The 25,113-nt window shown below is 40.6% G+C and overlaps 1 protein-coding gene across 2 annotated transcripts in view; it reads left to right on the plus strand.

The window, feature by feature from the left end:
- The first annotated feature begins 2,003 nt into the window (after positions 1-2,003).
- Positions 2,004-25,113, plus strand: part of mpped2a (metallophosphoesterase domain containing 2a) — a 70,053-nt gene continuing 46,943 nt past the window's right edge. The window contains exons 1-4 of one of the 2 annotated variants that reach the window (XM_005458905.4): positions 2,004-2,542; positions 3,884-3,993; positions 4,817-5,093; positions 23,479-23,660. In XM_005458905.4, the coding sequence (XP_005458962.1) occupies positions 4,981-5,093; positions 23,479-23,660 (295 nt within the window). In that variant the 5' untranslated portion in view covers positions 2,004-2,542; positions 3,884-3,993; positions 4,817-4,980. The remainder of the gene's footprint in view (positions 2,543-3,883; positions 3,994-4,816; positions 5,094-23,478; positions 23,661-25,113) is intronic. The other variant, XM_003454339.5, reaches the window with a different exon arrangement.

A 25,113-nucleotide genomic window follows, 5' to 3' on the forward strand; every position in this document is an offset into this window, starting at 1 on the left:
ATTCGCCTGGCAAAAATATAAAAAATGAGAGGTGGCTGAAGACTTTTGCACAGTATTATATGTTAGTTATATGATACAAGAGTATGGTTTGAATAATTGTGTTAATTCCCATTGAGCCAAACCTGATTTTTTTTTTAAGATGGCAGGTACCCTACTTTGCTCAGGTGATGACAATAGAGCCTGTACCATGCACTGAAAAAGAGTATAATTCAAAGCTGGCACCCAGAAGTTGAGATTAGATTATTTCTCTACACAAATGCGGTATCTGATGCTTTCTACTTTGAATACTGAAAGTGTGACATTGGTTTCATGTGGAAATACATTTTAAACAAACAGATCATAGTAAAGGCTGCACACCGTGAGAGAGAAACACAAAAAATTCAAGATCAACCAAAACATTATGTGTTTGAAGAAAATCAAGACGAGCCTTTTTCCTACACTTCACTTATACTTCAGAGAAGTGATAGTCGGTGAGTTAAACGCTGGTGATCAGGAAGCTGCTTTTACAACCAGTCAGCCAAGTTTCAGGATTTTCCCAGTTGGAAACTGTGCTGCCCCATTTCAGGTTGTGTGATGGACTCCCACAGGTACTCATTAGTATTGTTTACTTGTGTACCCAAAGGGGCCATGCTGTCTTCTAATCATAGATTTTACAACACCTTCTACACTCTGGCACCATTTCCCACACATCTGTGATCTTATGAAAAAAAATATTCCAGGTCAACATTTCCACTCATCTATGTTTCAGTGTGAGAATGTGCATGTTAGCTGATGCTCAAATACATGGAAAGAGTGAGGCATACAGGTATCCAAGTTTACCCATAAAAGATAAAAGTGCATTCCTATCAGTACTTTCCTGTCTGTCACTGCCAAGACGATCAGTTAGCTTCAGTATATATGCTTGTTACAAACAAGTTCAAGGTACAGCTACCAATGTATTGATTACTGCATATTTCAAGGAATAAAATCAACAACCTTCTTGTTAGACCATGGCGTAAAGCCTGACATCCTAAAGCAAACCTGCCAGTCCATAGCTTTCTTCATGACCAACTGAAGACACAGAGGGAGAACAGTAAATTTAGGAACCTGGATTGATGCTTCTTAGTATTTCAAGGTTTAGGTTTTCATGTTATGAAATATTCCTGAGATGAGCATTTGTCATGTTGTTACTCTGTAACTAAAGGCTGTTGGGAATTTGCCAAGTCTATTGTTAATGTTCTCAAAAGACACTGAATGGACTATTATAGATATTTGGATTTGTCCTCTAGATAAAAAGGACAAGGCATGATAATAGCGGAAGCTATATGTTAAAACAAATACTTTGATGTATCTTAATAAGCATGCATTCTATGACTTATCAATCATTAATTAAGCCATTAGGTATGACTTACAGACTCTATGTAATGTTCTTTAAGAAACAAAAAAAAGTTCTGTTTAATAATTTAGAATTTAGCTTTTTTCCAGGCAACAATCTTCTGTGCCACAAAAATGCATTAATTTAGATTTTAAATATTAATACTATCAGTCAATACTTGGAAACCTATATTTATTAAAAGCTAACTCACTTGACATCTCTTTATAAATAACGTATTTGCTACTACTTGTAATCCCCTTTAGTAAAAGATCACATCATTAGTAAGTTGTAGTACTAATTTATTGCATTTATACCACACGTACTCGTTTTCTTCCCCACAGACATGTATTTCCAGCATCTTAGTGTCGCCACATAAATGACTAATCCATCTCCAATAAATCAACTGAGCATTATAACATATCACATGTTTGCAGTCTAGGCTCTATATACTTACATATTTTGTAAATTAGCTGGCAGTTTAGAAACATGGGCTTAAAATAATAATGTATGTAAATATGCATTTTGGTTTAATAAAGTATTATATATTCCAAAGCAACGTTGTTGTTACCACACACAAAAAATACTCATCCTGGCTAATCATCGTTACTCATTTCATTCATTTGACAAGACTTGCCATTTCCGAAAGTAAGTGAATGCAGCATAGAGCAGGACTGCGGGAGCACCCTCCTCCTTCCCCGCCCTCCCCTCCACTTCTCCTGCCTCTTGCGTGTGCCCGCCGGTAAGGGCACGCGCACGGGAGGTGGCGGGGGGTTGTGCTTGCTCCTGCTCTCTGACCCCAGTGGCAGCTTCGACTCACTGCACTCCGGCTCCCCCTCCGTCAGACCGAAGCTGTTCTCGCGCTCTCTCTCTCTCTCCCCTTCTTGTCTGTCAGTGTCTCTCGTCCTTCTCTCCGGCTTTTACCCCCTCCGCTCTCTTCTTGTCTGGTTTCTTTCCACAGGAGCCAGCAGAGGTCCCGCCGGGTCGAAGGTTCTGCCCTATCCGCCTAGCCTGCCGCAACCCCCGGACGGTCGCGTACGAACCTGCCCGCTCTACTGCTGCTGCTGCCGCATGGACCCGCGTCCCTCCGCCGCCGCCTCCTCTGCCGCCGCTGCGTAGAGGGCGACCCCGACCCGACACTCTTTTCTCCGGCCACAAAAAACACGCACAAAAAACCCCCACACGACGAAGGTAGAACAACCTTTCCGCTTTTCTTTGAGAACCGAAAAGGGAAGGGAATTAGGGGGGAAAGAGAGGAGACTGGGAGGGAAAAAAGAAACACAAAGCTGTCGGTTATAAGGTGGCTTGTCATTTACGAGGAAGAGCCAGAGGTTAGCGCGACGGTGTTGTGACACTGACCACCTTTGGGTGCTTTTAGTATCTCAGAAGCAGAGTTCAGGATTGCATGGACCTTTCTTTTTGTGTACGTTCCTGCAAGCGGCGGTGTTAATAGCGAGCGGCGCATAGCACACATCGTTGTGTGTGCGTCTTATCAGAAAGGGTCAATTTATTCGCCTTCAACCCCTCCTCTGCTTACCGGAGTGATTTCTATTCGTGAAGTTAGCTATATGCTGGCGTACGAGCGCGCTACATATCCGAGGACTGCACCGGCCATGTGTGCGTGCACCGGCCATGTGTGCGCGCACCGCCGTTACAGAAAAGCAGCTCAACGCGAAGCTACAGTGTGCATAATAATAATAAAAAAATCTATTGCCAGGGCAGGTTTAGCAGGCTAAGCTAGAGTGCTAGTTGCTACTACTGTAGCCATAAGGTAGAGACAGACAGACAGGCGAGCTTTGGCAGCCCGACACACACACAGAAACACACACAAAATCAGAAGACTGTGGAGCATGCTGCACACAGATTTTCGGCCTACATTTGCCCAGAAAAAGCAAATTTTCCGAGTAACTGCAGCGGTAGCACTAGATTCAGATTTTGCACTGATTGCAGAGGAGGTGAAGTGCAGGACATCCGACAGGGCAGTTTTGTACTGAAGTGAATTTTCTTTTTTTCTTTTAATTTAAGGCCCAGGAAGATCAATACACTTGTTTCATGTGTAACAAGGATTTTAATGGGACTCTCTTTTTTTCCACACTTTGAAATGTAAAGAGTTGAGTGTGCAGTGGAACTGCTTAGACTTTGCTCATGCATTTTTAATTTTTATTTATTTATTTTATTTTTAAAGTCTAGTTTAACCACCTTTTTCTCGGCTGGCATATATCTTTTTGACTTAAATTTATAGCGTGCATAATAGGAAGCAGGGTGCAGCCGACCCAGAAAACATAAATCAATGCTTTAGTGAAAATAGGACATTTTCTTTAAAAAAAAAAAAAAAGTTTAAATTGGGGTCTTGTTTATCCAGCAGCTGCTTTTTTTGTTTTTATCTCACTTCTCCATCCAAGGATTTAACCATCATGTGAACTCTGGAGCTTTGTTGATTTCCCTCCAAAAGATATGACAGACTTGTTAAATTGAGGGCATTTTTTTCTCCCTCTTTCTTTTCTTTTCTTCTCTTGCTCATGGCTGGATCAGGAGGTCTGGTATAAAACGGCTGTCAAAGCCCACAGTGGCCACTTTACTATCAGTTAGGGAGGTCAGACAGGAGGGAGGCTCAGGGTGCAAGGAGACTCACAGCGGATCCGGTGAGTGAGCTCCAGGGATGCATTATAGCAGCATTTTCTTTTTTAAGTCTTTGTTGTACAGTGGAGCAGAGATGCCATAGCATCTCATTAATTGCTAGTAGATCCTTTCTAAATTGAAGCATGGATATGTTTTTGTGCTTGGCTTACAGTCAGTGGGGAAGGAGACCTCTTTGATGCATGCATTGTGAAGAATTTCTCATTTTATAGAAGCAATTGCAGCAATTCCTCACCAGCAGAGATTCTGCCTGCAGCCTTTCTTTTTGTTTTTTTGTTTTTTAAATATGCTTGTAGTAATTGAAATTTTTTATTTAAATTTAATTTTTTACATTTAAATATGTTTTCATTGAAGCTAATAAAGTGCTTTCCAGAGTGGAAATTGTTGCTTAAAAAGTCAGAGAAGAGTTTTTTGTAAACTTTACTCTTAAGAAATTCCCTTGCTGCTTTTAAAGGTAGAGTACATCTGCTAATTGTGTTTAAATTGCCTCATTGTATTTTTCTATTGAGGCTTTTATGAGGATGTGTTTGATGAGATGTTTGATGATTTTTTTTTTTCTAGCAAATTTCAGGTGGTTTCTGTTCTCTGAAGCTGAATAAGACTGTACATGCCGTCACTGCATGCATGCATGCTTTGTCTTTAGTCTTTGCATTTGGGTAGAGCTTCACTTTAAAATGTATAAGTCTAACCTGCAATATTTATTTATTTTCTTATGCGAAGCCCTTGCTCGTGAGTGTATTCAGAAGAAAGTGCACGCCTTTTTAAAGCAGCTGGTGTGTGTGTGTGTGTGTGTGTGTGTGTGTGTGTCTGTCTCTCCTGTCGGTGCAGTGTGTCGTGGTCGAGTCAGTCGGCCGGGTTGCTGCTCCTGCTGCTCCTGCTGCTGCAGGGAGGCTTCCTGGGCTTCTGGAGAGCGGCTCTGAAGGATGACTGCCGCACGGCTCGCTGCTGAATCTCGGTGAACGAACAGCGTCTCATGTCCAAACTGTGGAAGGATGGCTCATGGCAAAGTGACCATCACTGTGGACGAGTACAGCTCCAACCCCACACAGGCCTTCACGCACTACAACATCAACCAGAGCCGCTTCCAGCCCCCACACGTCCACATGTAAGTTCACGGACACACACATACACAGTTGTTATGAGCTGGCAAAGTTAAATTAGAAAGAAATATTTTCTCTCTCTCCAAATGAATTTTATTTGTGATCTTTATTCCAAACTGAGCTGGTCACAAGGAACATTTAAATGACACATTGCAGCAGTGTCATTTATAAACCTGCACTTTCGGTGACATTTTAAACTAATTTCAGAATCATGCATACGCTTTAAGAACAATACAGGAAGCCAGCAGGTTTAATGCAGTCTCTGTTTACACTCCTGATATCACTGGCCCTTGCTCACTGAGTGTACGGTGGTGCGTGATTTAACGCAGTACAAACCATTCTTTTTGAATAAAAGTTTTAGTGGCGGTGAAGCCCTGAACAAAAGTGCAGCATCTGAAGACTAACACTAATTCTGTGCATCACACATACTTGTGCTGGTTTTTCTAACTTGTCGTGTTGTTTTATTTATTTATTTTTTTAATCTTTCTTGCGTGTGCTGTTGGTGCGTACTGTTCACCGGCGTGTGCTGCGGTCTCGCTGTGAGATGGTTATCATTTGTGCCATGTTGTCATTGCGGTATGTGGACGCTTTGTCTGCATTAAGGCGCTCTCCTTAGTTATTTATCAGACCAGTTACTTAGTGTTGCTCTTGTCTGATGTGGTTATGCTGTTCCTCTCATTAGTGGGTCAGAGCACTGTGACCCATCAACCCTCGACACACACCCTCACACACAAACACACTTTACAACACTGTGTTTTAGCTGTGACCAGATATTAACAGAGCTGCAGCTCACTTTGTGTCTTCTTCCAATTAGAGCAGTTGTGAGCTTTTTCCAAAAGGCTGGTGACTGCTGGTTTTGTGTACACTGCGTGCTCGTGACATTTATTCTCTGTGTATGTTGTGAAGTTAACCTGCAGCAGGGCCAGGAAGAGATTGAAGAGCCTGTTAGTAGTTTCCATCATCACTGTAATGGAGTTGTTTGTCATTTCTTTCTTTTTTCCCTTTTCTTTTTCATTTTTTTGCCTTTATGTGTGCATTTATTTATGGGGAAAAGCACAGCCCATCATTTTTTTTTCTTTTTTTTTTACATCATGAACGGAACACACAGGGATAAATGCAATTTATGGCTGCAATAAACATTGTAAAGCAATGCCGATGGTGACGCTGCTTTGAATTTTTGAAAGTCAAAACACCAAAATGCACAATATGTGAGAAAATCCAGCCCACGCCAAAACACAGAGCGCTAACCAAAGCATTCTAATCTTTGTTGTAGACAGCTTTCACAGTGAGGTCTGTACAAATGTGCCGTTCCCAAGTCCTCACATATAATTACATTGTTGGGGGTAAAATCACAGCAAAGCTCAAGGCTTTTTTTTTCCCCTCACAATTTTCCTTGTTAGCGCAGAAAATGGTAATCATAAAATTGTCAGTTTAGGCAATGTTATGGTAAAAAAAACAAAAAAAAACAACAACATATGATTGACTTGTGAGAATCCTTTCATTGCAGCACCTTCAAAATCACATCTTAGAGATCGCTAAGACGCTGTTCCAGAGAGCTGCAGAGCCACGATTAAAGATTTGTGCGCACATGTTCGATCTTGTTGCGCAGCTACAGCATTCTCAGATCACACTGAAATTAAAGGTGAAGCTGAAAAATCGGCAAATCAGCGTATTAAGTGGAGTAACCACGTCGCCTTAGCGTGTATGAAGCCAAATAAGAGGCCGGGAGAAGTCTTTGCTTTGGGCTGCAGATGCGGTGGTGGCGGGGTGTTTGCACCGGGCTGAACCGAGATGGCAGCTGTCGGGATTGTTGTGCAGAACTGAGTTTTTTTATTTATTTATTTTTTTTATGTGAAGTGTGAGAGGCTGAGATAATGCAGATATGTAAACAATCATAAAGGAGATGTTTTTAAGATCTTCAACAAACAGCTGCACTGTTTCACTTTAGGGAGCAGCAACATCTGGCAGACAAGTTTTTTTTCTTTTTTTTAAATATAGTTTGCCTGAAACACTCAGAGTCCCACAATCCTGTGTGTGTGTGTGTGTGTGTGTGTGTGTGTGTGTGTGTGTGTGTGTATAATAATCACATTCATGTAAGCAGGATTATTTTTGGGAGATGGAGTAGTGTAAACAGCTCAGTGGAGTTTTGCCTTCCTCTTGGTGTTGGCAGTGTTCTCACGATTGTGCCACTGTGTTGATTTGGGATTCCTTAGCTGCAAGTGGGGCTGCCAAGTACAGCAAGTGCCCGTGCCTCCGAGTGTGGTGAAAAGAGAGGCGACCTCACCTATCAGCTTGCATTACATCAGTCCTGTTTTAATGGATTGCAAAGACAGCATTAAAAATCAGAACAAATGAGCCGTCGTGAGTCCAGGTTAACACATGTCGAGCAGCACAGGATTCACCAGAGCAGACTCTGCTCTGGTTTGATGTTTGGAGAGGCTTCCGCAGTCTTTGAAAAGGCAAATAATAGAACATTCACACAACATTTTTTCTGTCCTTATAAAAATAAAAAAAACAAAAACAAACACATCCTCTCTGAGGTAACATTTTTTCTAAAATACCATGGTTTATTTTTGGATTTATTATTTTTATGCTTCTTGGATTGACAGGGTTTGTTTTTGGTTCCCTGGGAAGTCTTACTATGGTTTCTCCCTGCCTTTTTATTTGCAGTGCTGCAGCAGTTGTGCATAAGTTGAGTTGTGAAAGCCTTACATAAAACATCTTTGGAAGAAAATGGAAAGAGGAGGAGGGGGGGAAAGCAAAGTAGGAAAAGGATGGATCTTCCTGATGTTTACAAGGAAACTCTTGAAAACATTTTCTAAAAGTGTATCATCATCTTCATCCGTCATCTGGAGACTGTTTTACTTTTATTCCAGACGATGACAAACGAGAACAGATGCGGCTGTAAGAAAGTCGTTATAAGGTGTATTTTTGGTGTTGTTTTGTGAAAGTGGGTCTACAGCAGGAGTTTCACTTCAGCGCAAGACAGAGTGGTAAAAATGTAATAATACAGTGGCTGAAAACTTTGAGAACATAATCTCAGTATTTATTCCTATAATCACTGTAATCAGTTGTTTTTTTGTTGTTGTTGGTCTTGTGTTTTTTGCTCATTGTGGGGGTTTTTGGGGGGCGGGAGGAGTGGGTTTGTTTGTCCAGTTTTCAGTGTGATTCTTTTTGGAGGTGAAGCCCCTGTAGAAGGGGATGTGTTAAAGCCGTGGGGCCTCTCAGCAGATATGTGTTTGGATAAATACATTAGGCTGTTTCCTGGCTTCCACAGAGCCTGCAGTGTTTTACCCTGTCATTCTTAAACTCGGTCTGGGAACCCTGAGATTACACGCGCTCACGCACACACACACAATCCTCCGAGCCCATCCCCCTCACCCCCACCCCCGCTATGTTTAAGTGCTTATAGAATACGAGCTCTGTTCGAGGAAAGTAAAGGCTTGTTTAGATTTGGGAGATAATGATCCGACTTGCTCGCCGTTCTCTCACTGCATCCGCAGTATTTGGACATAAATAAAGTTGTTGCTTCTCTGCAAGCAAAGAGAGGGGTGGAGGCTGGGGGTGGGGGTGGAGGCTGGGGGTGGGGGGTCGAGGGGGTTGCCCGCCTTTTGAAATATAATCCTCGCTCTAATGTTTTTTTTCCCCTCCCGTCCTAGACAGAATATTTAGATTTCTCAGATGGAGTACAGCAGTGCCTTTTGTGTGGCGTGGAAGGTATCATTCCTTGACCCGCATATGAAAACATGAATGTAGAGAGTCACGCATGCACGCACACAGTGGCGCTCATAAGCTGATGCTGTGGAACGTGACCCCAAAGTCAAAGTGGACTTTCTTCGGAGCATGGGACGCCCCTGCCTCTGTGTGTGAGTGAGCAACAGGCTCAGTCTGGCCCAGTTTGCATCTGGTTTATTTTTCTGTTTCTTTGTTTCTCTTTTTTTTTTTCCCCTCTTAACTCCCTCTCCTCAGCCCCCTCGTCATCATCTTGTGAAATGAAATGCTCAGCAACTTGGAACATATGCTTCGAGTTGGGACACTAATGACTTCGTATCCAATTTGGGCAGGATCTGGGCAAGACTGTGGGAAGGCCTGACACACAGGCAGACACAGACAGACAGGCAGAGCTGAAACTAAAAGGACTCCTGAAAAGCTCTTGAAAAACATTTACATTTCAGGATTTATAATAAGACTTTAAATGATGTTACTGGACTTTGGGGGAAGGTTGGTTGCAAGTCATATCTCTAACATTTGAACATAGACAGCTGAACTGCATCGCTCTTAACCTTTAATTTCTTCAGGTTCAAAGTGGAATTAAATCGTAGTTGCACTGCAAGTAATGATAATTTTTCCAATCAGCTACATGTTAATAGTTTTTTTTTTAATTGTTATTATTAATAACATGAAATTGTCAAAAATGTTAAAAGTGCCCAACCAGAAATCCTTACTTTTGAGCAGGTGGAAAGAGCTGCTGTTGCACATTTTTATGCCTAAACCTAAGAATTCGTAATCACATTTTAAGCAGTGGAGTGTGCAGGTAAGACATGAAAAAAAAACACAAAAAAAAAACACCCAGCATAAAACACTGGAGGGAGAAACACGATCCAGGCCCATAATAACGAGGAGTTAATCAAGTGCACCGGATTAGATTGGGCAGAGATGATGTTGTTGGTGGTTGATCTTGATCGCAGATGTGTTGGCATTTCTTGCTTGATGATTTAACTGCATTACGCCATTAACGCCTTTGGAGTGTTAATTTATTTAATTCCCACTGGATGTGCCGTGCAAGCCAGCAAAACTGTGTCAGCAGAGAAAGCTTTCTCAATCACCGCCAGGGTCGGTGATGGGAGACGTTTTTGTGTCATTAAAGATACAATCGGATTGAACAACATTATTTATTCATTCATGAGGAATATCTGATTTAAATCTCGAATTTTATTCCTTGACTTGGGATATCTTCTTTCAGACCCAACCTGTAAGCCCCGTTAAATCATGTTTGTCATTATGGAACGGGTTTCCCTGCATGGATTCAGCATCACTAACAAGAATCATGCTGGGATTTTTAATGAAGGCCCAATGGCAGTGCCTCAGGGAGAAGAACCTACGCTGCAAAGTTGTTGTCCATTCCTCACTGGCACCTGAAAAGGAACTCTGCTGAGTTAAGAGCAGTGTGAGCATTTTTAAAACCTCTGTGAATATGGACAATGGTGTTTCAGGTTTTCAAATTAAAGTGTTCAGTTTTAACTTTTGTCACAAGAGCATGTAAAACAAGCAAATCACTTCCCTTCCTATCCCATGGTTGGTAAGTGGCAGGAATAAACTTGACTTTCCCCATTACAGCTGGATAATTTTTTGAAATGTATTGTTATCAGCTGATGCACCTAAATAAATAAATAAACAAATAGAAGCATTAGAAGCAGCCTGGAACTTATTCTTACATGTTAAAATTTTTAGCGTTTATTAGGATTTAAAGGTGTGTGTGTGTGTGTGTGATAAACAAATGTTGTTGCCATCCAGAACATTTAAGCAAAGGAGAGAAAAGATTTTTATATTGCTTTGTAATTCCTCGTGTACTTATCTGTACTCAATTTCATCTTAATACAAAGCAGTGGAATTTACCTAACTATAACTGATAAATGAAAAGCTTTTCCTATATTAAGGGAAATAAGAATTGCATCCATCTATGTGTATGTTGTAAAATGTGGCAGGATTTTGAAGTGTTTTTCAAGGTTTTGAGATAGCCAAAATTTAAAAAAAGAATATAGCCAACCTGTACAGCTTCACACCCAAAAATCACTGGTGAATACAGAGATGCTCCACGCTCAAATGATGGTGAGGTTGTAGAGAACAGAGAGTCTTAAAATGTTTTCTTTTCCCATGTGATGCTGGTGCTTTATTACTATTTACTGTCTGTTAAAATCAGTCACCGGAGACACCTGAGCTCATTACATTCACTGCGATGCACAGAAATGGAATTTCCCCCGACCCCCCCCCACATGTGAAAAAATCTTCCACATTTAACAAAATCCTTCTTCTCCACATGCCTCGTTAATTATTCCTGCCCTGTGAATAATTGAGGAGATTGTAAGTATGAATCATTTACCGGTGCATCAATACACGTGGATATTCTGACACGAGCTGGTGAGGAAACGCCAACAGAAGCACACGCACGGCTTTGACACTTTCATTTTCAGCACAGTCCTGGTTTTATTAATGAACTCCTGAAGGATTTTTTTATGTGCCATATTTCCTTTTTCTAGTCTGTTAGAGGAGAGCTGTAAAAGCAGCAGAGGAAATGGCTTTTGGAACTGGATTTGTGCACAGTGAGAGGAACTGTACCCGTTTCTGAGCCAATGCTGTCGTGTTTGCGTTTGGTGAAATTCACCTTTTTTTTTTTTTTTTTTTTTTTCCAGTCTGTAAATGAGTTGGCTCATTGCAAAGAGGGAGGTCGCTCAGTATGTAGAGTCACGTGACAGAAGAATCCTTTCGAGGTGGCGGGATGATAATTCAACAGGACGTTTCCATCTCCGAGTGGGTAATGGTAGCTTTTCCACCCATATGACTCCATTTTCAACATGAAATGGACTGTGTCTCCGTCCAGGAGATCCTGCTTTTCTTCGATCATGTTGTGGATAAACAAGTTAAACCTTGTTTACGCGAACCCTTCACCAGGGGGGTTGCTTTGAAGATGAAAAGGCTCACATAATTGGTGATATAATTGTTGAATAAATGTGTGATTTGTAAATAGAAATGCTGAAGTTTTAAAGCTCCCTCCTTTTGTCTGATTTGTCAGTGAGCACAGCACAACAAACACCTTCTCCTCAGAGCTTCAGTTGCAACGAGTACATCGCAGACCAAAAATAAAAACAGGAGAAAACAGAATGTTTCTCCTTTTGCTTCATGTTTGTTTGAGTTCTTGAGGCAAACCAGCCATTTAGAACAACAAGGCTCTGTAGTGTCACCACCATACCAGCACATTAACCTAATATTATAGTCAGGGTGCGGCTTGCAAAAAAGTTTGAATGGATAACTGTTTACTATATATGATGTATGTACATAAAGATTTGACAGTATATATGTATATAGATATGCAAAACGAATCAAAACTGTATACACAGCACACTTACGCTGTAGGTACGCTGGATGTTTTAAGTGTTAGGTGGCACGGTGTAATTGTTAAAGAGACCTAATATGCTTTCCCATCCTTTGTTGTATGTTGTTGCAGCGGTGAATGTTCACATTAAATACATTATGCAGTCATCTTATGTACAAATAACCTGCTGCTCAGTTTCAGGGTTTTTTTTCTACTCTCACCTCTGTATGATGTCACAGAGAGTGGATAGTCGTAATCTATTTAGCTAAGCAACACAATAAAGGCTATGAAGACAGAAGCCCCACCCCCTAATTTTTTTAACCCTTCTATTTGCAAGCAGCAGCCAATCAGAGTGAAGTTGACCTATGTATCAATAAGGCTGCTCTGTTTAGAAATAATTACTCTCAAAATACACTTGCAAGTGTTTTGGTCAATATTCTTTTTTTTTTCTTCTTTTTTTTCTTTTTTTTTTTTTTTAAACACGATTCACAAATACTCATATTCCTTGGATTAAAGGTAGATTTCTGTGATCTTGATATTGATTTGCTAATTGTATTTTAACTGAAACAGTGTGAGCTGAACTAAGGCTGCCTTGGTGGGTAAAACAAATCTTATTGGACCAAATATTTAATTGTAGTGTTTCTTAAAGCAGCGGCTACACAGTCTGCTTTTCACTGGTGACTATTTCACTGCTGTTGTTGTAATGCTGTTATTTTTTTATTAGTTTGTGGTTCACCTGCACCCTGAAGGTAAACCTCTTTCCAGAGTCTGTTCCTGCTTGTGGTTGTCTGGTTTAAAAACCAGAAGTGTCTCCAGATGACAGATGATGACAGATTAGTTTCAGGAACTAAAATATGTTCAAGATTTTGTTTTGTCTGATGTGAGGCGCTTGGTGTGAGGTTTCCCTGCTGCTTCTTCACCTTTGTTTATTTGGGTCACATGGTTGTGATTTAGATCGGTCATAATGGAAATGCTAGCCCAGATTTAGATCTCTTTAATCTCTACCCACGCCTTCAATTTATTCATTGATTCAAATGGATTAGAAAAAACGGCAAAGAGAGTCCAATTTTTGGGTGGTGCAGTCATCTTCCTGCTACACTGGTCCTTTCTTCTTCACTCCAACAAGGAATGGTGACAAGTGCAAATGAGATGGACGTAACTGTACAGGTTGGTGTCCTCCATCTCCTCTATTCAGTCAGTTTGACCTAGCAGTCTCTGTAGACTAGACTAAAAAAAAACTGTTATTGAAATGATACATCAGACCCTACTGAGAGCAAATGGCTAAAATGAATGCATCGGCCTGAATAATAAAAAAGTGAAGAGCAATTCACTGGCAGACTATTGATTCGCCAAATTCAGACTTTCCCAGAATTGAAAACGCCTCAGTAGCCTGTGAGTCGGTGGCATATAAAGAGCTCCCAGCCTCATGTTTACCCCTGACCTCGGCATCCCTTCTTCTGTTTTAAACTCAAACAGTTTGTGGAGGAGCAGCAGTCGCAGTCACAGCTCTCCTGAGAACAAAACGCTAGTCGCGTTCGTTTGCCTTTTGTTTCTGTCGGCCTGCCACTGCTTGCCAGCAGGAGTGGAGGGGTTTTTGTAACAGGAGAACCCTCTGATTAAGTTCCCTCTCTACCCCTGACCTGCTGCTGGGGCCTGGCGGGATGGTGGTGGTGCGGGTTAAGTGACAGTTGACATTGGACAGGTCTCATTTTCTTTCTTTTTTTTTCTTTCCTTTTTGATGTCTTTGAGATTTTAGGCTATTCTTGCATGCTGGACCTGGCATAGCGGGGCACAATCCCTTGATAATGTCACGTCATCTTTAACATGAAGCACGCTCAGCCTGCAGCTTCTCAATGTGACAAGTCATCCGTTTATGCAGTTTAAAGAGTGTTTAGCTTGGCTTTAGCGATGACTCATTTGTATAGTCGTTTTATGTCTTTTCGTAACACTTTGTGGAAGTTGATTTTTATGGAAGATGTTCTTTTTCTTTTCACAGAGGTTTTCGTGAATCTGTGAGTGCATCCTACTGTTTTTAAGGGAGACAAATAACACATTTCTCTGAAAAATGAGGAAGACAGAAGAATGTTGTTTTTAAAAAGTGATGTAATTTAAGTGTGTGTGTGTGTGTGTGTGTGTGTGTTCTGGCATTTTTCATCTGAACGAAGCTGTAAAAATTCTTAAGGAAGGAAATGATATATGACTTTTAACTGGGTAAGATTATGAAGCCAATCAGATCTGCATGGCTAGGCTGTAGTTTTTAATAGATCTGGTTGGTACCACAGTTGTTTCGAAGATCAAACTCTATCCTATAAATCCTAAAAAATTCTTGGCGTTTCAAATACATACATATGTATTTTAAATGGAACCTTAAAACCAGCTCTGCTCTTAGCCTTTGGAATAATCTTGTCTTTTCTAGTGTTATATTAAAAGTCACTTTTTAATACAGACTCGCTCCCATGAGCCATGTTGTCTGTCCAGGTGAACACGCAGCTCCACTAGTTTATTCTCCCCGCAGTCCGCTGGTTGGTGTTTGGCCCCGGGGACCACGTCATGACCGTCTCCTCAGCCTTTTCTCCCATCAGCCCTGCAGCCAGGCAGACTGTCAGCAGCACAATTAAGGGCTGTGCCATAATGAAAGGGGCATTAGCAGAAGCAATTTATTTCTCAGTGCAGTGCCGGAAGGTTTCTCCAGCGCTGATATTCCAACGTAGGCTTTGTGTGCTCTACTCAGCCATTAAGGGAGGGATAAGGAGGACACACACTAGCTGAACAAATGAAGTAAAGGGGGGGTGCATCAAGGCATAAGGCCACATTTCACCATTCTTGAAAATCAATTCTGATTTGAATATTTTTACTAATATACTTGTGTGTTTTCATTTTTTTTCCTTAACTATTTCATAAATGCACGTTCTGTTTGTGCTTTGGCCCCTGTTGGATTTTTCCCGTTTTCTCGTCTCCCACCTTTGCCTCTCTTCTCTGCTCAGTTGTACACCCCCCACCACCAGCGCCCCTTTCTCCGTTATTCCTGTGTTCATTTTGTTCCTCTGAAGTTTATTGAATTAACGCAGACAGCTGAAACGCAGAAGATAAGAGAGGCGCTCAGTGCTCCTCTCAGAGAAATGGTATTGGATGAGTGAGCGGTGTGTTTGCGCGCGCGCGCGTGCGAGTGCGACTGTTACAGCAGGGGGAGGGGAGCTGATGCAAAGGTTAGAGACAGAGGAAATGGGGAGCATTGTGTGTTGATGTTTCTCCTGAAAGGGCGATAAAGGGAGTTTGAGAGTGGTGAAAAAGTAGTGTTTTTGTCTCCAGTTTCATTGTTTGCCTGAGCTTTCCATTTCTTTTTGCAAAGTGGACACGCAATCAAATTTCTCTTTACATTCTAAAAAAGATGAAGTGCATTATCATTTATCAGCTGCTATGATTTTTTTTTTTTCTTATGTCGTGCTACCTCACACTGCTCAGTTTACAATCAAACCAACTTTTGTGACCAACGGCATGATACTTACTAATAAACCAGTATAAACGTCACGTTGTTTTTAACAGTTCAGTTGGTTCTTCTTCTTGGAAAATGTTATGGGCTGCAACAGAAAAAAATAATGTAAAAGAAAAAAAAGGTAACAATTTTTTCTTCAAATGAAAAATTAATGTTTGAGAAACTGAACCCAATCAGAGTTTTAGCCTTTTGCTTGAGTGGTTATTATACATTGCTGATACCTTTTTCAAATTAACAGCTAATTGATTATTGGAAACATCTTTTTGGTAGTACCAGAATCAGACATAACATTTTCAGGCAGTAATTCAATCCTGCAGTTTCCCCTTTAATGTGGTTCTGTACCACAAACCTCTCCCCTCTTCCTGTTTCCTACAGATTTCTCCAGCACTTGAAGCAAGATGTCCTGAAAAGTCTGTTTGCTCATTTTAATTTTGATGTCACATGGGAACATTTTAGCACTGAGTATACATGTTTAATCAGTTAAAACAAATATTAAAATAAATATTTTAGAGTCAGGTGGACATGAGATGCATCTTTCAGCTGGTCAGTGAATCGCTGATCCACTGGTGGTCTCCATTGATTAATGGGACAACTCCATTAACAACTAAGAAACAGGAAGAGGCTAATCCTTTGGTAGCAGATGGTAGCAGGTATAAAATATATGGGCAGCTGAGACGGAAACAAGGGGACGGCTCAGATGTCATTAGCTTTGCTGGTGTGGACCAGATCCCAAATCAAAGCCTATTGCACCATATTGATACCTGTGGTTTTCAGATTTCAGGCATGCTCATTCTTTGCTAGACTAACTTGCTAAGTGAAGTTCATCCATTTATTTATCCATCTTCTTAACCGCTTATCCAACTAAGGGTCACAGTGGAGCTGGAGAATGTCCCAGGAGTCACTGGGTGAGCAGGAGGGTACACCAAGGATAGATCACCAGTACATTAAGTTCATACATAATGTATTGTATGCATAATGTTTATTCTTGTATACAAGTCCAAAATCATAAAATCTCTGTAGATTAAAACTGATTAGTCACAACAGTCACTGATGGTGTTAAAAATACGTTAAAACTGTTGAAAAGACTGACAAAATTCCCTGCAGTGCTTCTGTCTACTTGCGTCTTTCTGTAGCTGCGCCTGCGTAGAGGCATCTGGGAGACTGCTGCTTACTTCGGTGGAGCTTGGAGAGCGATTACCGTGACTTATTAGAAGCGTGGCAGTCAAACATGGTTTTAATGATGATTAAAATTCGAAACGGTAACGCTAGCAATTGGGAATTTAACCACGGTAACCATGGTAACTGTGTTAACCGGTAAGTGTGTGACAAAGAAAAAAAGGAGCTCCGTTGTTATGATTTTGAATATCTTGCATAGTTGTTGTTCTTCTTTCTAGTGAGAAATCAGCTTAATTCTGTGTATTTATGTTCAATCACATTGCATTATCCCTAAAAATGGCATAAAGTTTATTTCAAATGTCGGAGCACTCCTATTGGAAGAGGATAATTACAGATTTTCTAAATTGCTAAAACACGCTCTTCTATTCTCCGAAGCCCATTATCAGTGTCAAAATCTTTAACAGTTTTCACCGCGTTAGAAACAATTTGCAGAATTTATTTGGCCTTTTTTTTTTCTTTCTTTCTTTCTTTTTATTCTTTTTTTTTTTTAAACAATAACAGTGAGAAAGAAGTTTAAAAACAACTAAAGCACAGATGTCATTTCCAAAACACACTTTGTTCACTCTTGCTGTTAATGATGTCAGTTAACCATTATACACCAGTGAGGGTGAGCTGAAGGTCGACACCAACAATAGGTGGGAGCAATCTGAGAAGCAGAGGAGGAAGATGAGGAAGAGCCAGATCAAGAACAGTAATTACAGATGAAATTTGAGCAGCTGTGCTAGACCATGTTTTTGTATATAAATGATGAACCACATGAAAAGAAAGAGGGAAAAACATATTCTGGGAGACTTGGACGATGACTGCCTCCTTTCACATTTTTCACCTACAACATAATGTTTACTTGATTCATACTAAAAGTAAGGACGGTAAATAGTCCTACTTCATGTTTCATAAGTCTTGTGGGATATACAGTATGTATTAAATATAAACATTTACTGTGTGCTTTATTGTGATTGTTCTGTAAATAAAGGAAGTAGACCAAAGTGAACAACGTGCCCTAAACAGGTCATCTGTTGCCTCCATAATAGTCTTTACTGTATTCTGATATTTCAATGCAACACTTATAATAATAAAAAGCTAAATTTGAGATGGGGGTGGCAGTGGTGGGTCCCATTTCTGTTTTTGCATCACATTTTTGTAGCTTTTGCAGAATTACACAAGAGCCACATGTGGTTGGAAAGACCTGGGTTTTGTGTTCTGAACACTGCGTTTTCATTTGTTTTCATGTAGACTGTAAATGAATGCCTTGTACTGATATTATTTTGACTGGCTCTGTGTGATCTAAAACACTACTGTGTGGTTTTGAGCATGGATAACACTGTTTTCATGCCATTCGTGTGGTTTTTGCCAGAAGGGTCAGGGGTTTTTGTTCAAACCCAAATTGGAAGTTGGACTTTGTGATTAGGAATTTTGAAGGAAAGGGTCTAAGGTTTCAAAAACATGAATGAACATTTGTGACAAACTGTAACTAAATGGCTTATAAAGCCGACCGCAAAACATTTGGACAAACTTTTAAAACTTTGCCATTTACAAATGAAATTCGACTAGGCTACAAAAAAACATTTACAAGCAGATTAGTCAGAGCGCAAATGATTTCTCAGACCTCACCCATCTTTGAACTCTGACTTCATATTAATGTCATTCTTACTCAGAACTGCCTTTATGTCACTTGATATAGTAGGTGTATCCTATTAGGAACACATTTTGTCATCATTACGAACACGCACAGATTTCCAGAGTAAAACAATACAATCCCTGCTGTCAGTGAGAGCTCAGACATTTGAGAAAGGGGCAATAAACTCTCAGACTATGGTGTCTCTAAGAGTCTTGGGATCTTCAGGCTCACCTGTCTCTCTTTTGTCTTTGTACCTTATAGTTTCTTTGATAAAATAATGACTTTCACGGTTGTAATATTTGGGAAGTTACAGTTGTGCAGTGACTCCTCTGGTCTTTTTGTTTTCTACATTAGGTTGTATACATGAAGTCATCTGTTTGTGTTGGACAGCAGGATTTAAATGTAACCGGCTCTTCGTGCTGTGCAGCACACATTAGAGATCTGTGGGTTTTTGGTTTTGTTTAGGGTTTTTTTTTCTCCACTAAGAAAAAAATGAAAAAGGAAGAAATGCAATCAATCATAACGATTATGTGGAATCCTTAAAGAGCTCAGCGAGCCAGGAGAGTGACAGAGATGGCGACCTTCTTATCTGCACCGAGTTAAGAGGAGTGAGCTTAGGGAGCACTTTGACCCCGTTTGCTTGTGTGTTTTTTCAAAAGGCCACGGAGCCAAGTGCGCTCAGTCAAACGAAATGTCCTCCTACAGACATCAGAGAGCACTTCTCCTTTCCTCCTTTGCTGTCTCCCACACAGAGTTGTTTTTCCTCACAGTTGCACTCTTCTGCAATGACACATGTGAGCAAGAACTGTATAAGGTCCACGCTTTAGCTGCGCTTCACATTTACTTTGTTTAGTTTTCCTCTCTGCAAAGCACCTCCAGCTTGTGACTTTAATGCTGCTATTGTGAGCGCAGTATTTATGTGAGGATTTTATATTACTCCAGACTCTAATGTTAATAATCACATCATGATATTGAAGTGATTAATTTACAACGTCCTTGTCAAATTTCAATCTGCTGCATTGTGTGACATGAATAAATGACTTTAGAAGAGATACTTCCCTGCTTTATTTTTAAAAAAAAAAATGAAGTAAGAAAGAACAAGCTGTAGTTTTGTTGAGAGAAGAGCTTTTCAGTTCCAAAATGTAGATTATTTATAGTCATCTGCAAATTTTGTCATTAAAGACGCAATAAGGGCATGACAGTAAGAATAAAAACCGTTGCAGCAGTATAGTTGGATTTCTTTAAATTGACATTAGTAATGTGGTGTTGCAGCCATAGGTGAACAGAGTTAATGCCCTTCGGTTTCCCAGCTGAAGGATCACAGGCATTTCTTCATCGCCGAGATATTTCTGCAGCCGCAAAGCTCGGTTTTGTGTCAGCTCCAGTGTCGTGGCGGATTTCAGAGTGTGCTCCTGCCCTCCCCAAGCGCATTAGCATTTCTCCTCTCCCCCCACCACTTTTTTTTTCTTTCCCCCCCTCCACAGTCTTCCCTCTGATGTCACACCGAAGCTCAGACATGTTAACACAAACCTTCATGCTAACACAGTTCAGTCTGTCACTGGAGAATATTCTTTTACCTGCTTCTGGAGCACAGGAAGACTTTTTCATTTTCGCTGTCTCCATTTACAATAGATCAGAGGCCTCTGCTGCACCGCTGAACTCCTGAACTCCTGTATACATTACTAATGAACCTCTGGATTGTTATACAGTCATATGTTAACAGGAAAGACATGGGCGCGCTCTCTCTCTCTTTCGGTGTGTGTGTGTGTATGTGAGACCAATGCATTACTGTCATGAAGGTTTCTTGGCCTGGGCCTGCTCTAATTGATAGGGGCTGCTGGTATTTACTTACATTCTCTGGGCGGATTAAATCTCAAAGGAAAGGGGAGGTTGTTTTTCTCCTGGCTTTGTTTTAATATCAATGCGCATGTGTGTGTGTGTGTGTGTGTGTGTGTATTTTTGTCATCCCATGTGGTTCTGCATTTGTCCTTTCTCCATGACGAGAACTGTCCTATCCTGTAAAGCTGCATGCCGCCCAGGTACCACAGAGCACCAAATCTAATCAGCTGCTACAGTCAAATGTACACGCTACTTTGCTGGCTTCGGTTTTTGTGTGTGTGTGTGTGTGTTAGGAGTAGAGAGACTCATTTACTGCACACAGTCAATAGTAAATATCATTAACTCTGTGGCTACTTTTTAATTTTGTTCAGTGTGTTTAATATGTAGTCGAGGTCTGCTTGGATAACTGAGACACTTCATATGCTACAGTGTATCAGAGCAAAGCTGAGGTCTCCCAGCTGAGGCAGTGGAAGAAGGGACAGAAGCATTGAATAGCAAATGCTGACTGACTGCAAGGGACATGCAGGAAAATGTAAGTCAAAGGCTAGATTCAGATTTCTGGTTGAATACTGTGAACACAAGCAACTGGTCAGACTGTAGTCAGTAGACCAGAATCAGGCACTGGGATGTACAATAAAGATCTAAAAATTAAACAGGAACAATATAATAACTGAAGAGGTCTTTTCTCAATCAAAGTTGCTCTTAGATTATTGGTATTGGGTGTGAATGTCATAGTTCTGCCTTTGTATTTAAGAACAAAAGAGAAGGTAAGTGAAGGGAAAGTTTGTTTCAGGTATTGCTAATGTTTTGTAAGAGTCACAGATCCATGATTTTATCAGATGAAATACTGCACAGTGGTTTGCTTATTATTCTGCTAAAGTATGCGTGCCTTCATTTATCTAACACGTTCGAACAATGCAGTGCCGTGGTTACCAATGTCGTCTTGGATTTTAGGACCCATTTCATTTTCTGTTAGTTTTGTTTGTTTGTTTGTCATCCTGTTGCCCCAGCCATCCTGTTGGCTGGGGTCTGCAGACCCCACAACCTGTAAACAGCTGATAAATGGTGGGAATCTGTAAGCTTTCCTGTCTGAAAATCGAGTTGGTTTTTTTTTTATGTAGTGCACAGCCGACTTTGGCATGTCAGTCAGTATTTAAGCATGTTTTTTGCAGTACATTGAGTTCATGTAGCTTTGTAGAGTCAGCAACAACAGTTGTTCGACATGGAGATGCAGACATGTTGAGATGATAAAAGTTTGATTTAACTTTTCTGTTTCTATCAAAGCATTTCTGAATGTGCGAGGCCTTTATGGTCAGTGCTGCAAAGCAATGAATATGACTTTTGAATGATTTTTGCTATTCAGTGAGTTAGTCATTCTTTCATGTATTGATTTTTTTAATCACATTGGTGAAAATGTATTTGCGTCTTTTTTTTCTTTTTTTTGGCTTTTGATTTAAAAAATTATGCTCTAAATCACAACATAGCAGGGGTCACTGATGGGTATGATCAAGCCACTAAATGAAGTCGCGTCTTTTTGAAGAGTGGTATTCGTAATGTTTTGGAGGTTGAATGCTGTGCATAAGTAGGGTTTTCCTTTGAGGGTGAGAATTGACATTGACGGAGGCTTAGAGAGGGTTTCTGGAATCATACTGACAGCAGACTGCACACTAGAGATGTTTGCCACAGACAATGACCAGCTTGTTCACCGTTGTCTTACCATTAACACAATCCTGCGACATTTTAACTCAACAAAGTGTTTTAAAAAGGGAACAGCACCAGTATCCAGGCTGTCTGTTGGCTGGCCACATCTAATATTCTGATCTCTGTGGCACAGAAAACGTGAAAATGTGAACACACAAGTAAAGCCACACACCCACCCACCCACACACACACACACACACACACACACACAGACCAGATAAGATGTTCTTTTGTGCAGAAGTGCCTATTTTCTCCATCTCCGTTAATGGCGTTTCCTCCAGTCTGAAACCTTTTGATTTCATCTGCTTCTCTGGCTGTTTCCACGCCATGTTTGTGCACACATGCAAGTTTAACTCTGTGTATGTGTGTGTGTGTGTGTGCACACGTGTGCATACTTGTCAGGTTGGAGATTGCAGTGTTGATTATGTGTCTGATGTTGTCGACGGAGTGACATCCCTTCTAATGAAATAATGGTCTAGTGCCAGAGTGCTGGAGGATTGCACATTGTAGACCTCAATTACAGACAAGACGATTTTTTTTTTCCCTCCTTCCCTCCTGTCAGAAAAAAATACAGGTTTTTTTTTCCTTTTAACACAAGTGCTTACAACAAACAAAAGGCTAAATAAAGGAGTTACTTTTCAGCCAGGCTTTGGTCTAAGTGATTTTTCTTTAGATAATGGATAGAAAGGACACGGCATGCCTTAATTCACCATCTCTTTAGCCAATCTGATGCCACAAAACAGCTATTGCCCTCACCATGTGCAGAAATCAGCCACAGCAAACTGGTTGTTTTCCAGTCCAAACTACACTCTTTTTTTTCTTTTTCCTTTTTTTGGGGGGGCACTCTTGTAATGTCCCCTCTTTTCTTTGATTTTACTGTGCTACATGCATTATCCTGTGAGCCGTGTAATTTATTTTGCAAAACAAATGATCTTTTTAAGCGTCCTATTTTCTGCTGTGTCCCTCCTAAAAGCTGCTGTGAAATTAGCATATATTTTCTTTTCTTTCTTTTTTTTTAATTCTTGTTTTGAGAATACTTTATATTTTATCACGAACGGGGAGAAGATTTTCAGATGGTCATTTTCAAAATTGGAAATTGAATAAATATAAACAGGTTTGATTACTTTCAATTTCATTATTATTTTTATTAATGACAAGGTAAATAGAAATTTCTTGAGAAAGTCGAAGCTCAGGTCCTACAGACAATTCAACTTTTTTTTTTAAATAGATGGTAAAGTGTCTTCAAACAATCTCAGTATGTGGCTATGGTCACAAATGGTGACAAAATGTATCAAATCACCATTTGTGACAACAGCCACACACTGAGATTGTACTGCGATTAATATACTGACTCTAATTAATCACTAAATAGTCTTTGGTAATTAATTCAGTTACTGAAAAAGAGCTAGTCAGGTCCCAGTCAGTCATGTAATGCAGCTTTAGTGACAGCAACTTTCTCTCTGTCTTTTTCAGGGTGGACCCTATTCCGTATGACACTCCCAAGCCAGCGGGACACACCAGGTTTGTGTGTGTTTCAGACACACACTCGCGTACAGATGGCATCCAGATGCCCTATGGCGATGTGCTGTTGCACATGGGTGACTTCACTGAGCTGGGCCTGCCCTCTGAAGTTAAGAAGTTCAACGACTGGCTAGGTACTCAACTACTTAACCCACATGCTCAGTACAGCTGTTCTAGATTCATGCATTGTTTTTCTCTCTCTCTCTCTCTCTCACACACACACACACACACACACACACACACACACACACACACACAAATGCAAAGTCTCTGAAGAGCAGGGGGCAGGGCCTGAAGCATGTTTAACTGTTAACCAGACAACACAATGAACCCCTCCGCCTCCCCTCTGTTTAGCCCCAACTGCTGTGCTAAAGTGTCCAGTTTAACCCCTTTGACCTAACACCCTGGATCAGTTAACCTTTCACCTCTCCCTCTGGCCCCATGCTGTAGGTAAATCTTTAGCTTTCGTGTGTGTATTTGTGTTCTAGGTTGTGTGGTTTCAGAACCGTTAGCCAGTGCTTGGTTTGTGGACCTATGAAACCCTTTTTGGCCCCATGTTATAGACATGTTTCACTCAGTAGAAGCACACACGCTCCATGCCTGTGCCTCTCACACTGTAAATCATTAGGTACCACTAACTAGACTGAGCTATAGTACTTCAGGATTTTGAATTATTTTTTTCTTTAGTTTTAACTGTTTGCATTTGTCTGTTGATCAGCCAGAACAGTGTCCTGAAATTACATTTAACCTTTAAGTTTTATGACTGTGTGGCTTACAAGTTCACACACCCCCTGGTCTCCCTGGTTCAATACCAGGAGGAGACTCAAATTCCTTTGAGGTTGAACAAGGTTGGGCATCTGGCGAAAAAATTTGCCAAATCAAATATGCAGAGCTATCTGCTGTATTGACCTCTTATGAATAAAGGAGCAGCTGAAAGAATCTTTAAACTTTGGTTGCAGTACCTGAGCATGTAGAGTGAAGACTGCTGAAGGAAATTGTTGGACGAATTGGAGTCCCTCACAAGCTCTTATGTGCTGAACTGTCGCACAGAATCACGGTGTTGTCAAGCCCTACATAATGTTTCTCACTGGCCGGAGGGGTTTAATAAACATGGCCTGCAAAAACAGTTCATCAGCCTAAAAAAAACCCCTCACTTTGTGTTCAATCAGCACATAATGTTGATTTCAGTAGTTTGATCTGTGTGCTGAAAAGTGGACGGAAAATGGAAAATGTTGAACATGTGGCATTGGTGATGGTGTTATTTAACTGTAACGAAAATAACGTTTACTTTTAGAGAATAAACATTGATTTATTTATTTTTTTTAAAGTTGATTTATAAACCTGTCACGACTTATTATCATATTTTCAGTGTAGAAACCTTTAGCTTGTAAACCTTTTGAAGTAGTACTCCTCAAAATCTGTGTTTTGAGTATCAAACACTTTGCCCCCCTGTGGAGTTGAAAGGTGGCTGTCAAAGTTGTGCCTCTCCAAAGATGACAGGGGCTGCAGTCAGTTTGTTTTCACTGCAGTTACAGTGGATTCCAGCACTGACCCAATTTTCACAGCCAAATAAAAATCTAGTTTACA

This window comes from Oreochromis niloticus, linkage group LG1, assembly GCF_001858045.2.
Source record: "Oreochromis niloticus isolate F11D_XX linkage group LG1, O_niloticus_UMD_NMBU, whole genome shotgun sequence".
In the NCBI taxonomy this organism is placed as follows: domain Eukaryota; kingdom Metazoa; phylum Chordata; class Actinopteri; order Cichliformes; family Cichlidae; genus Oreochromis; species Oreochromis niloticus.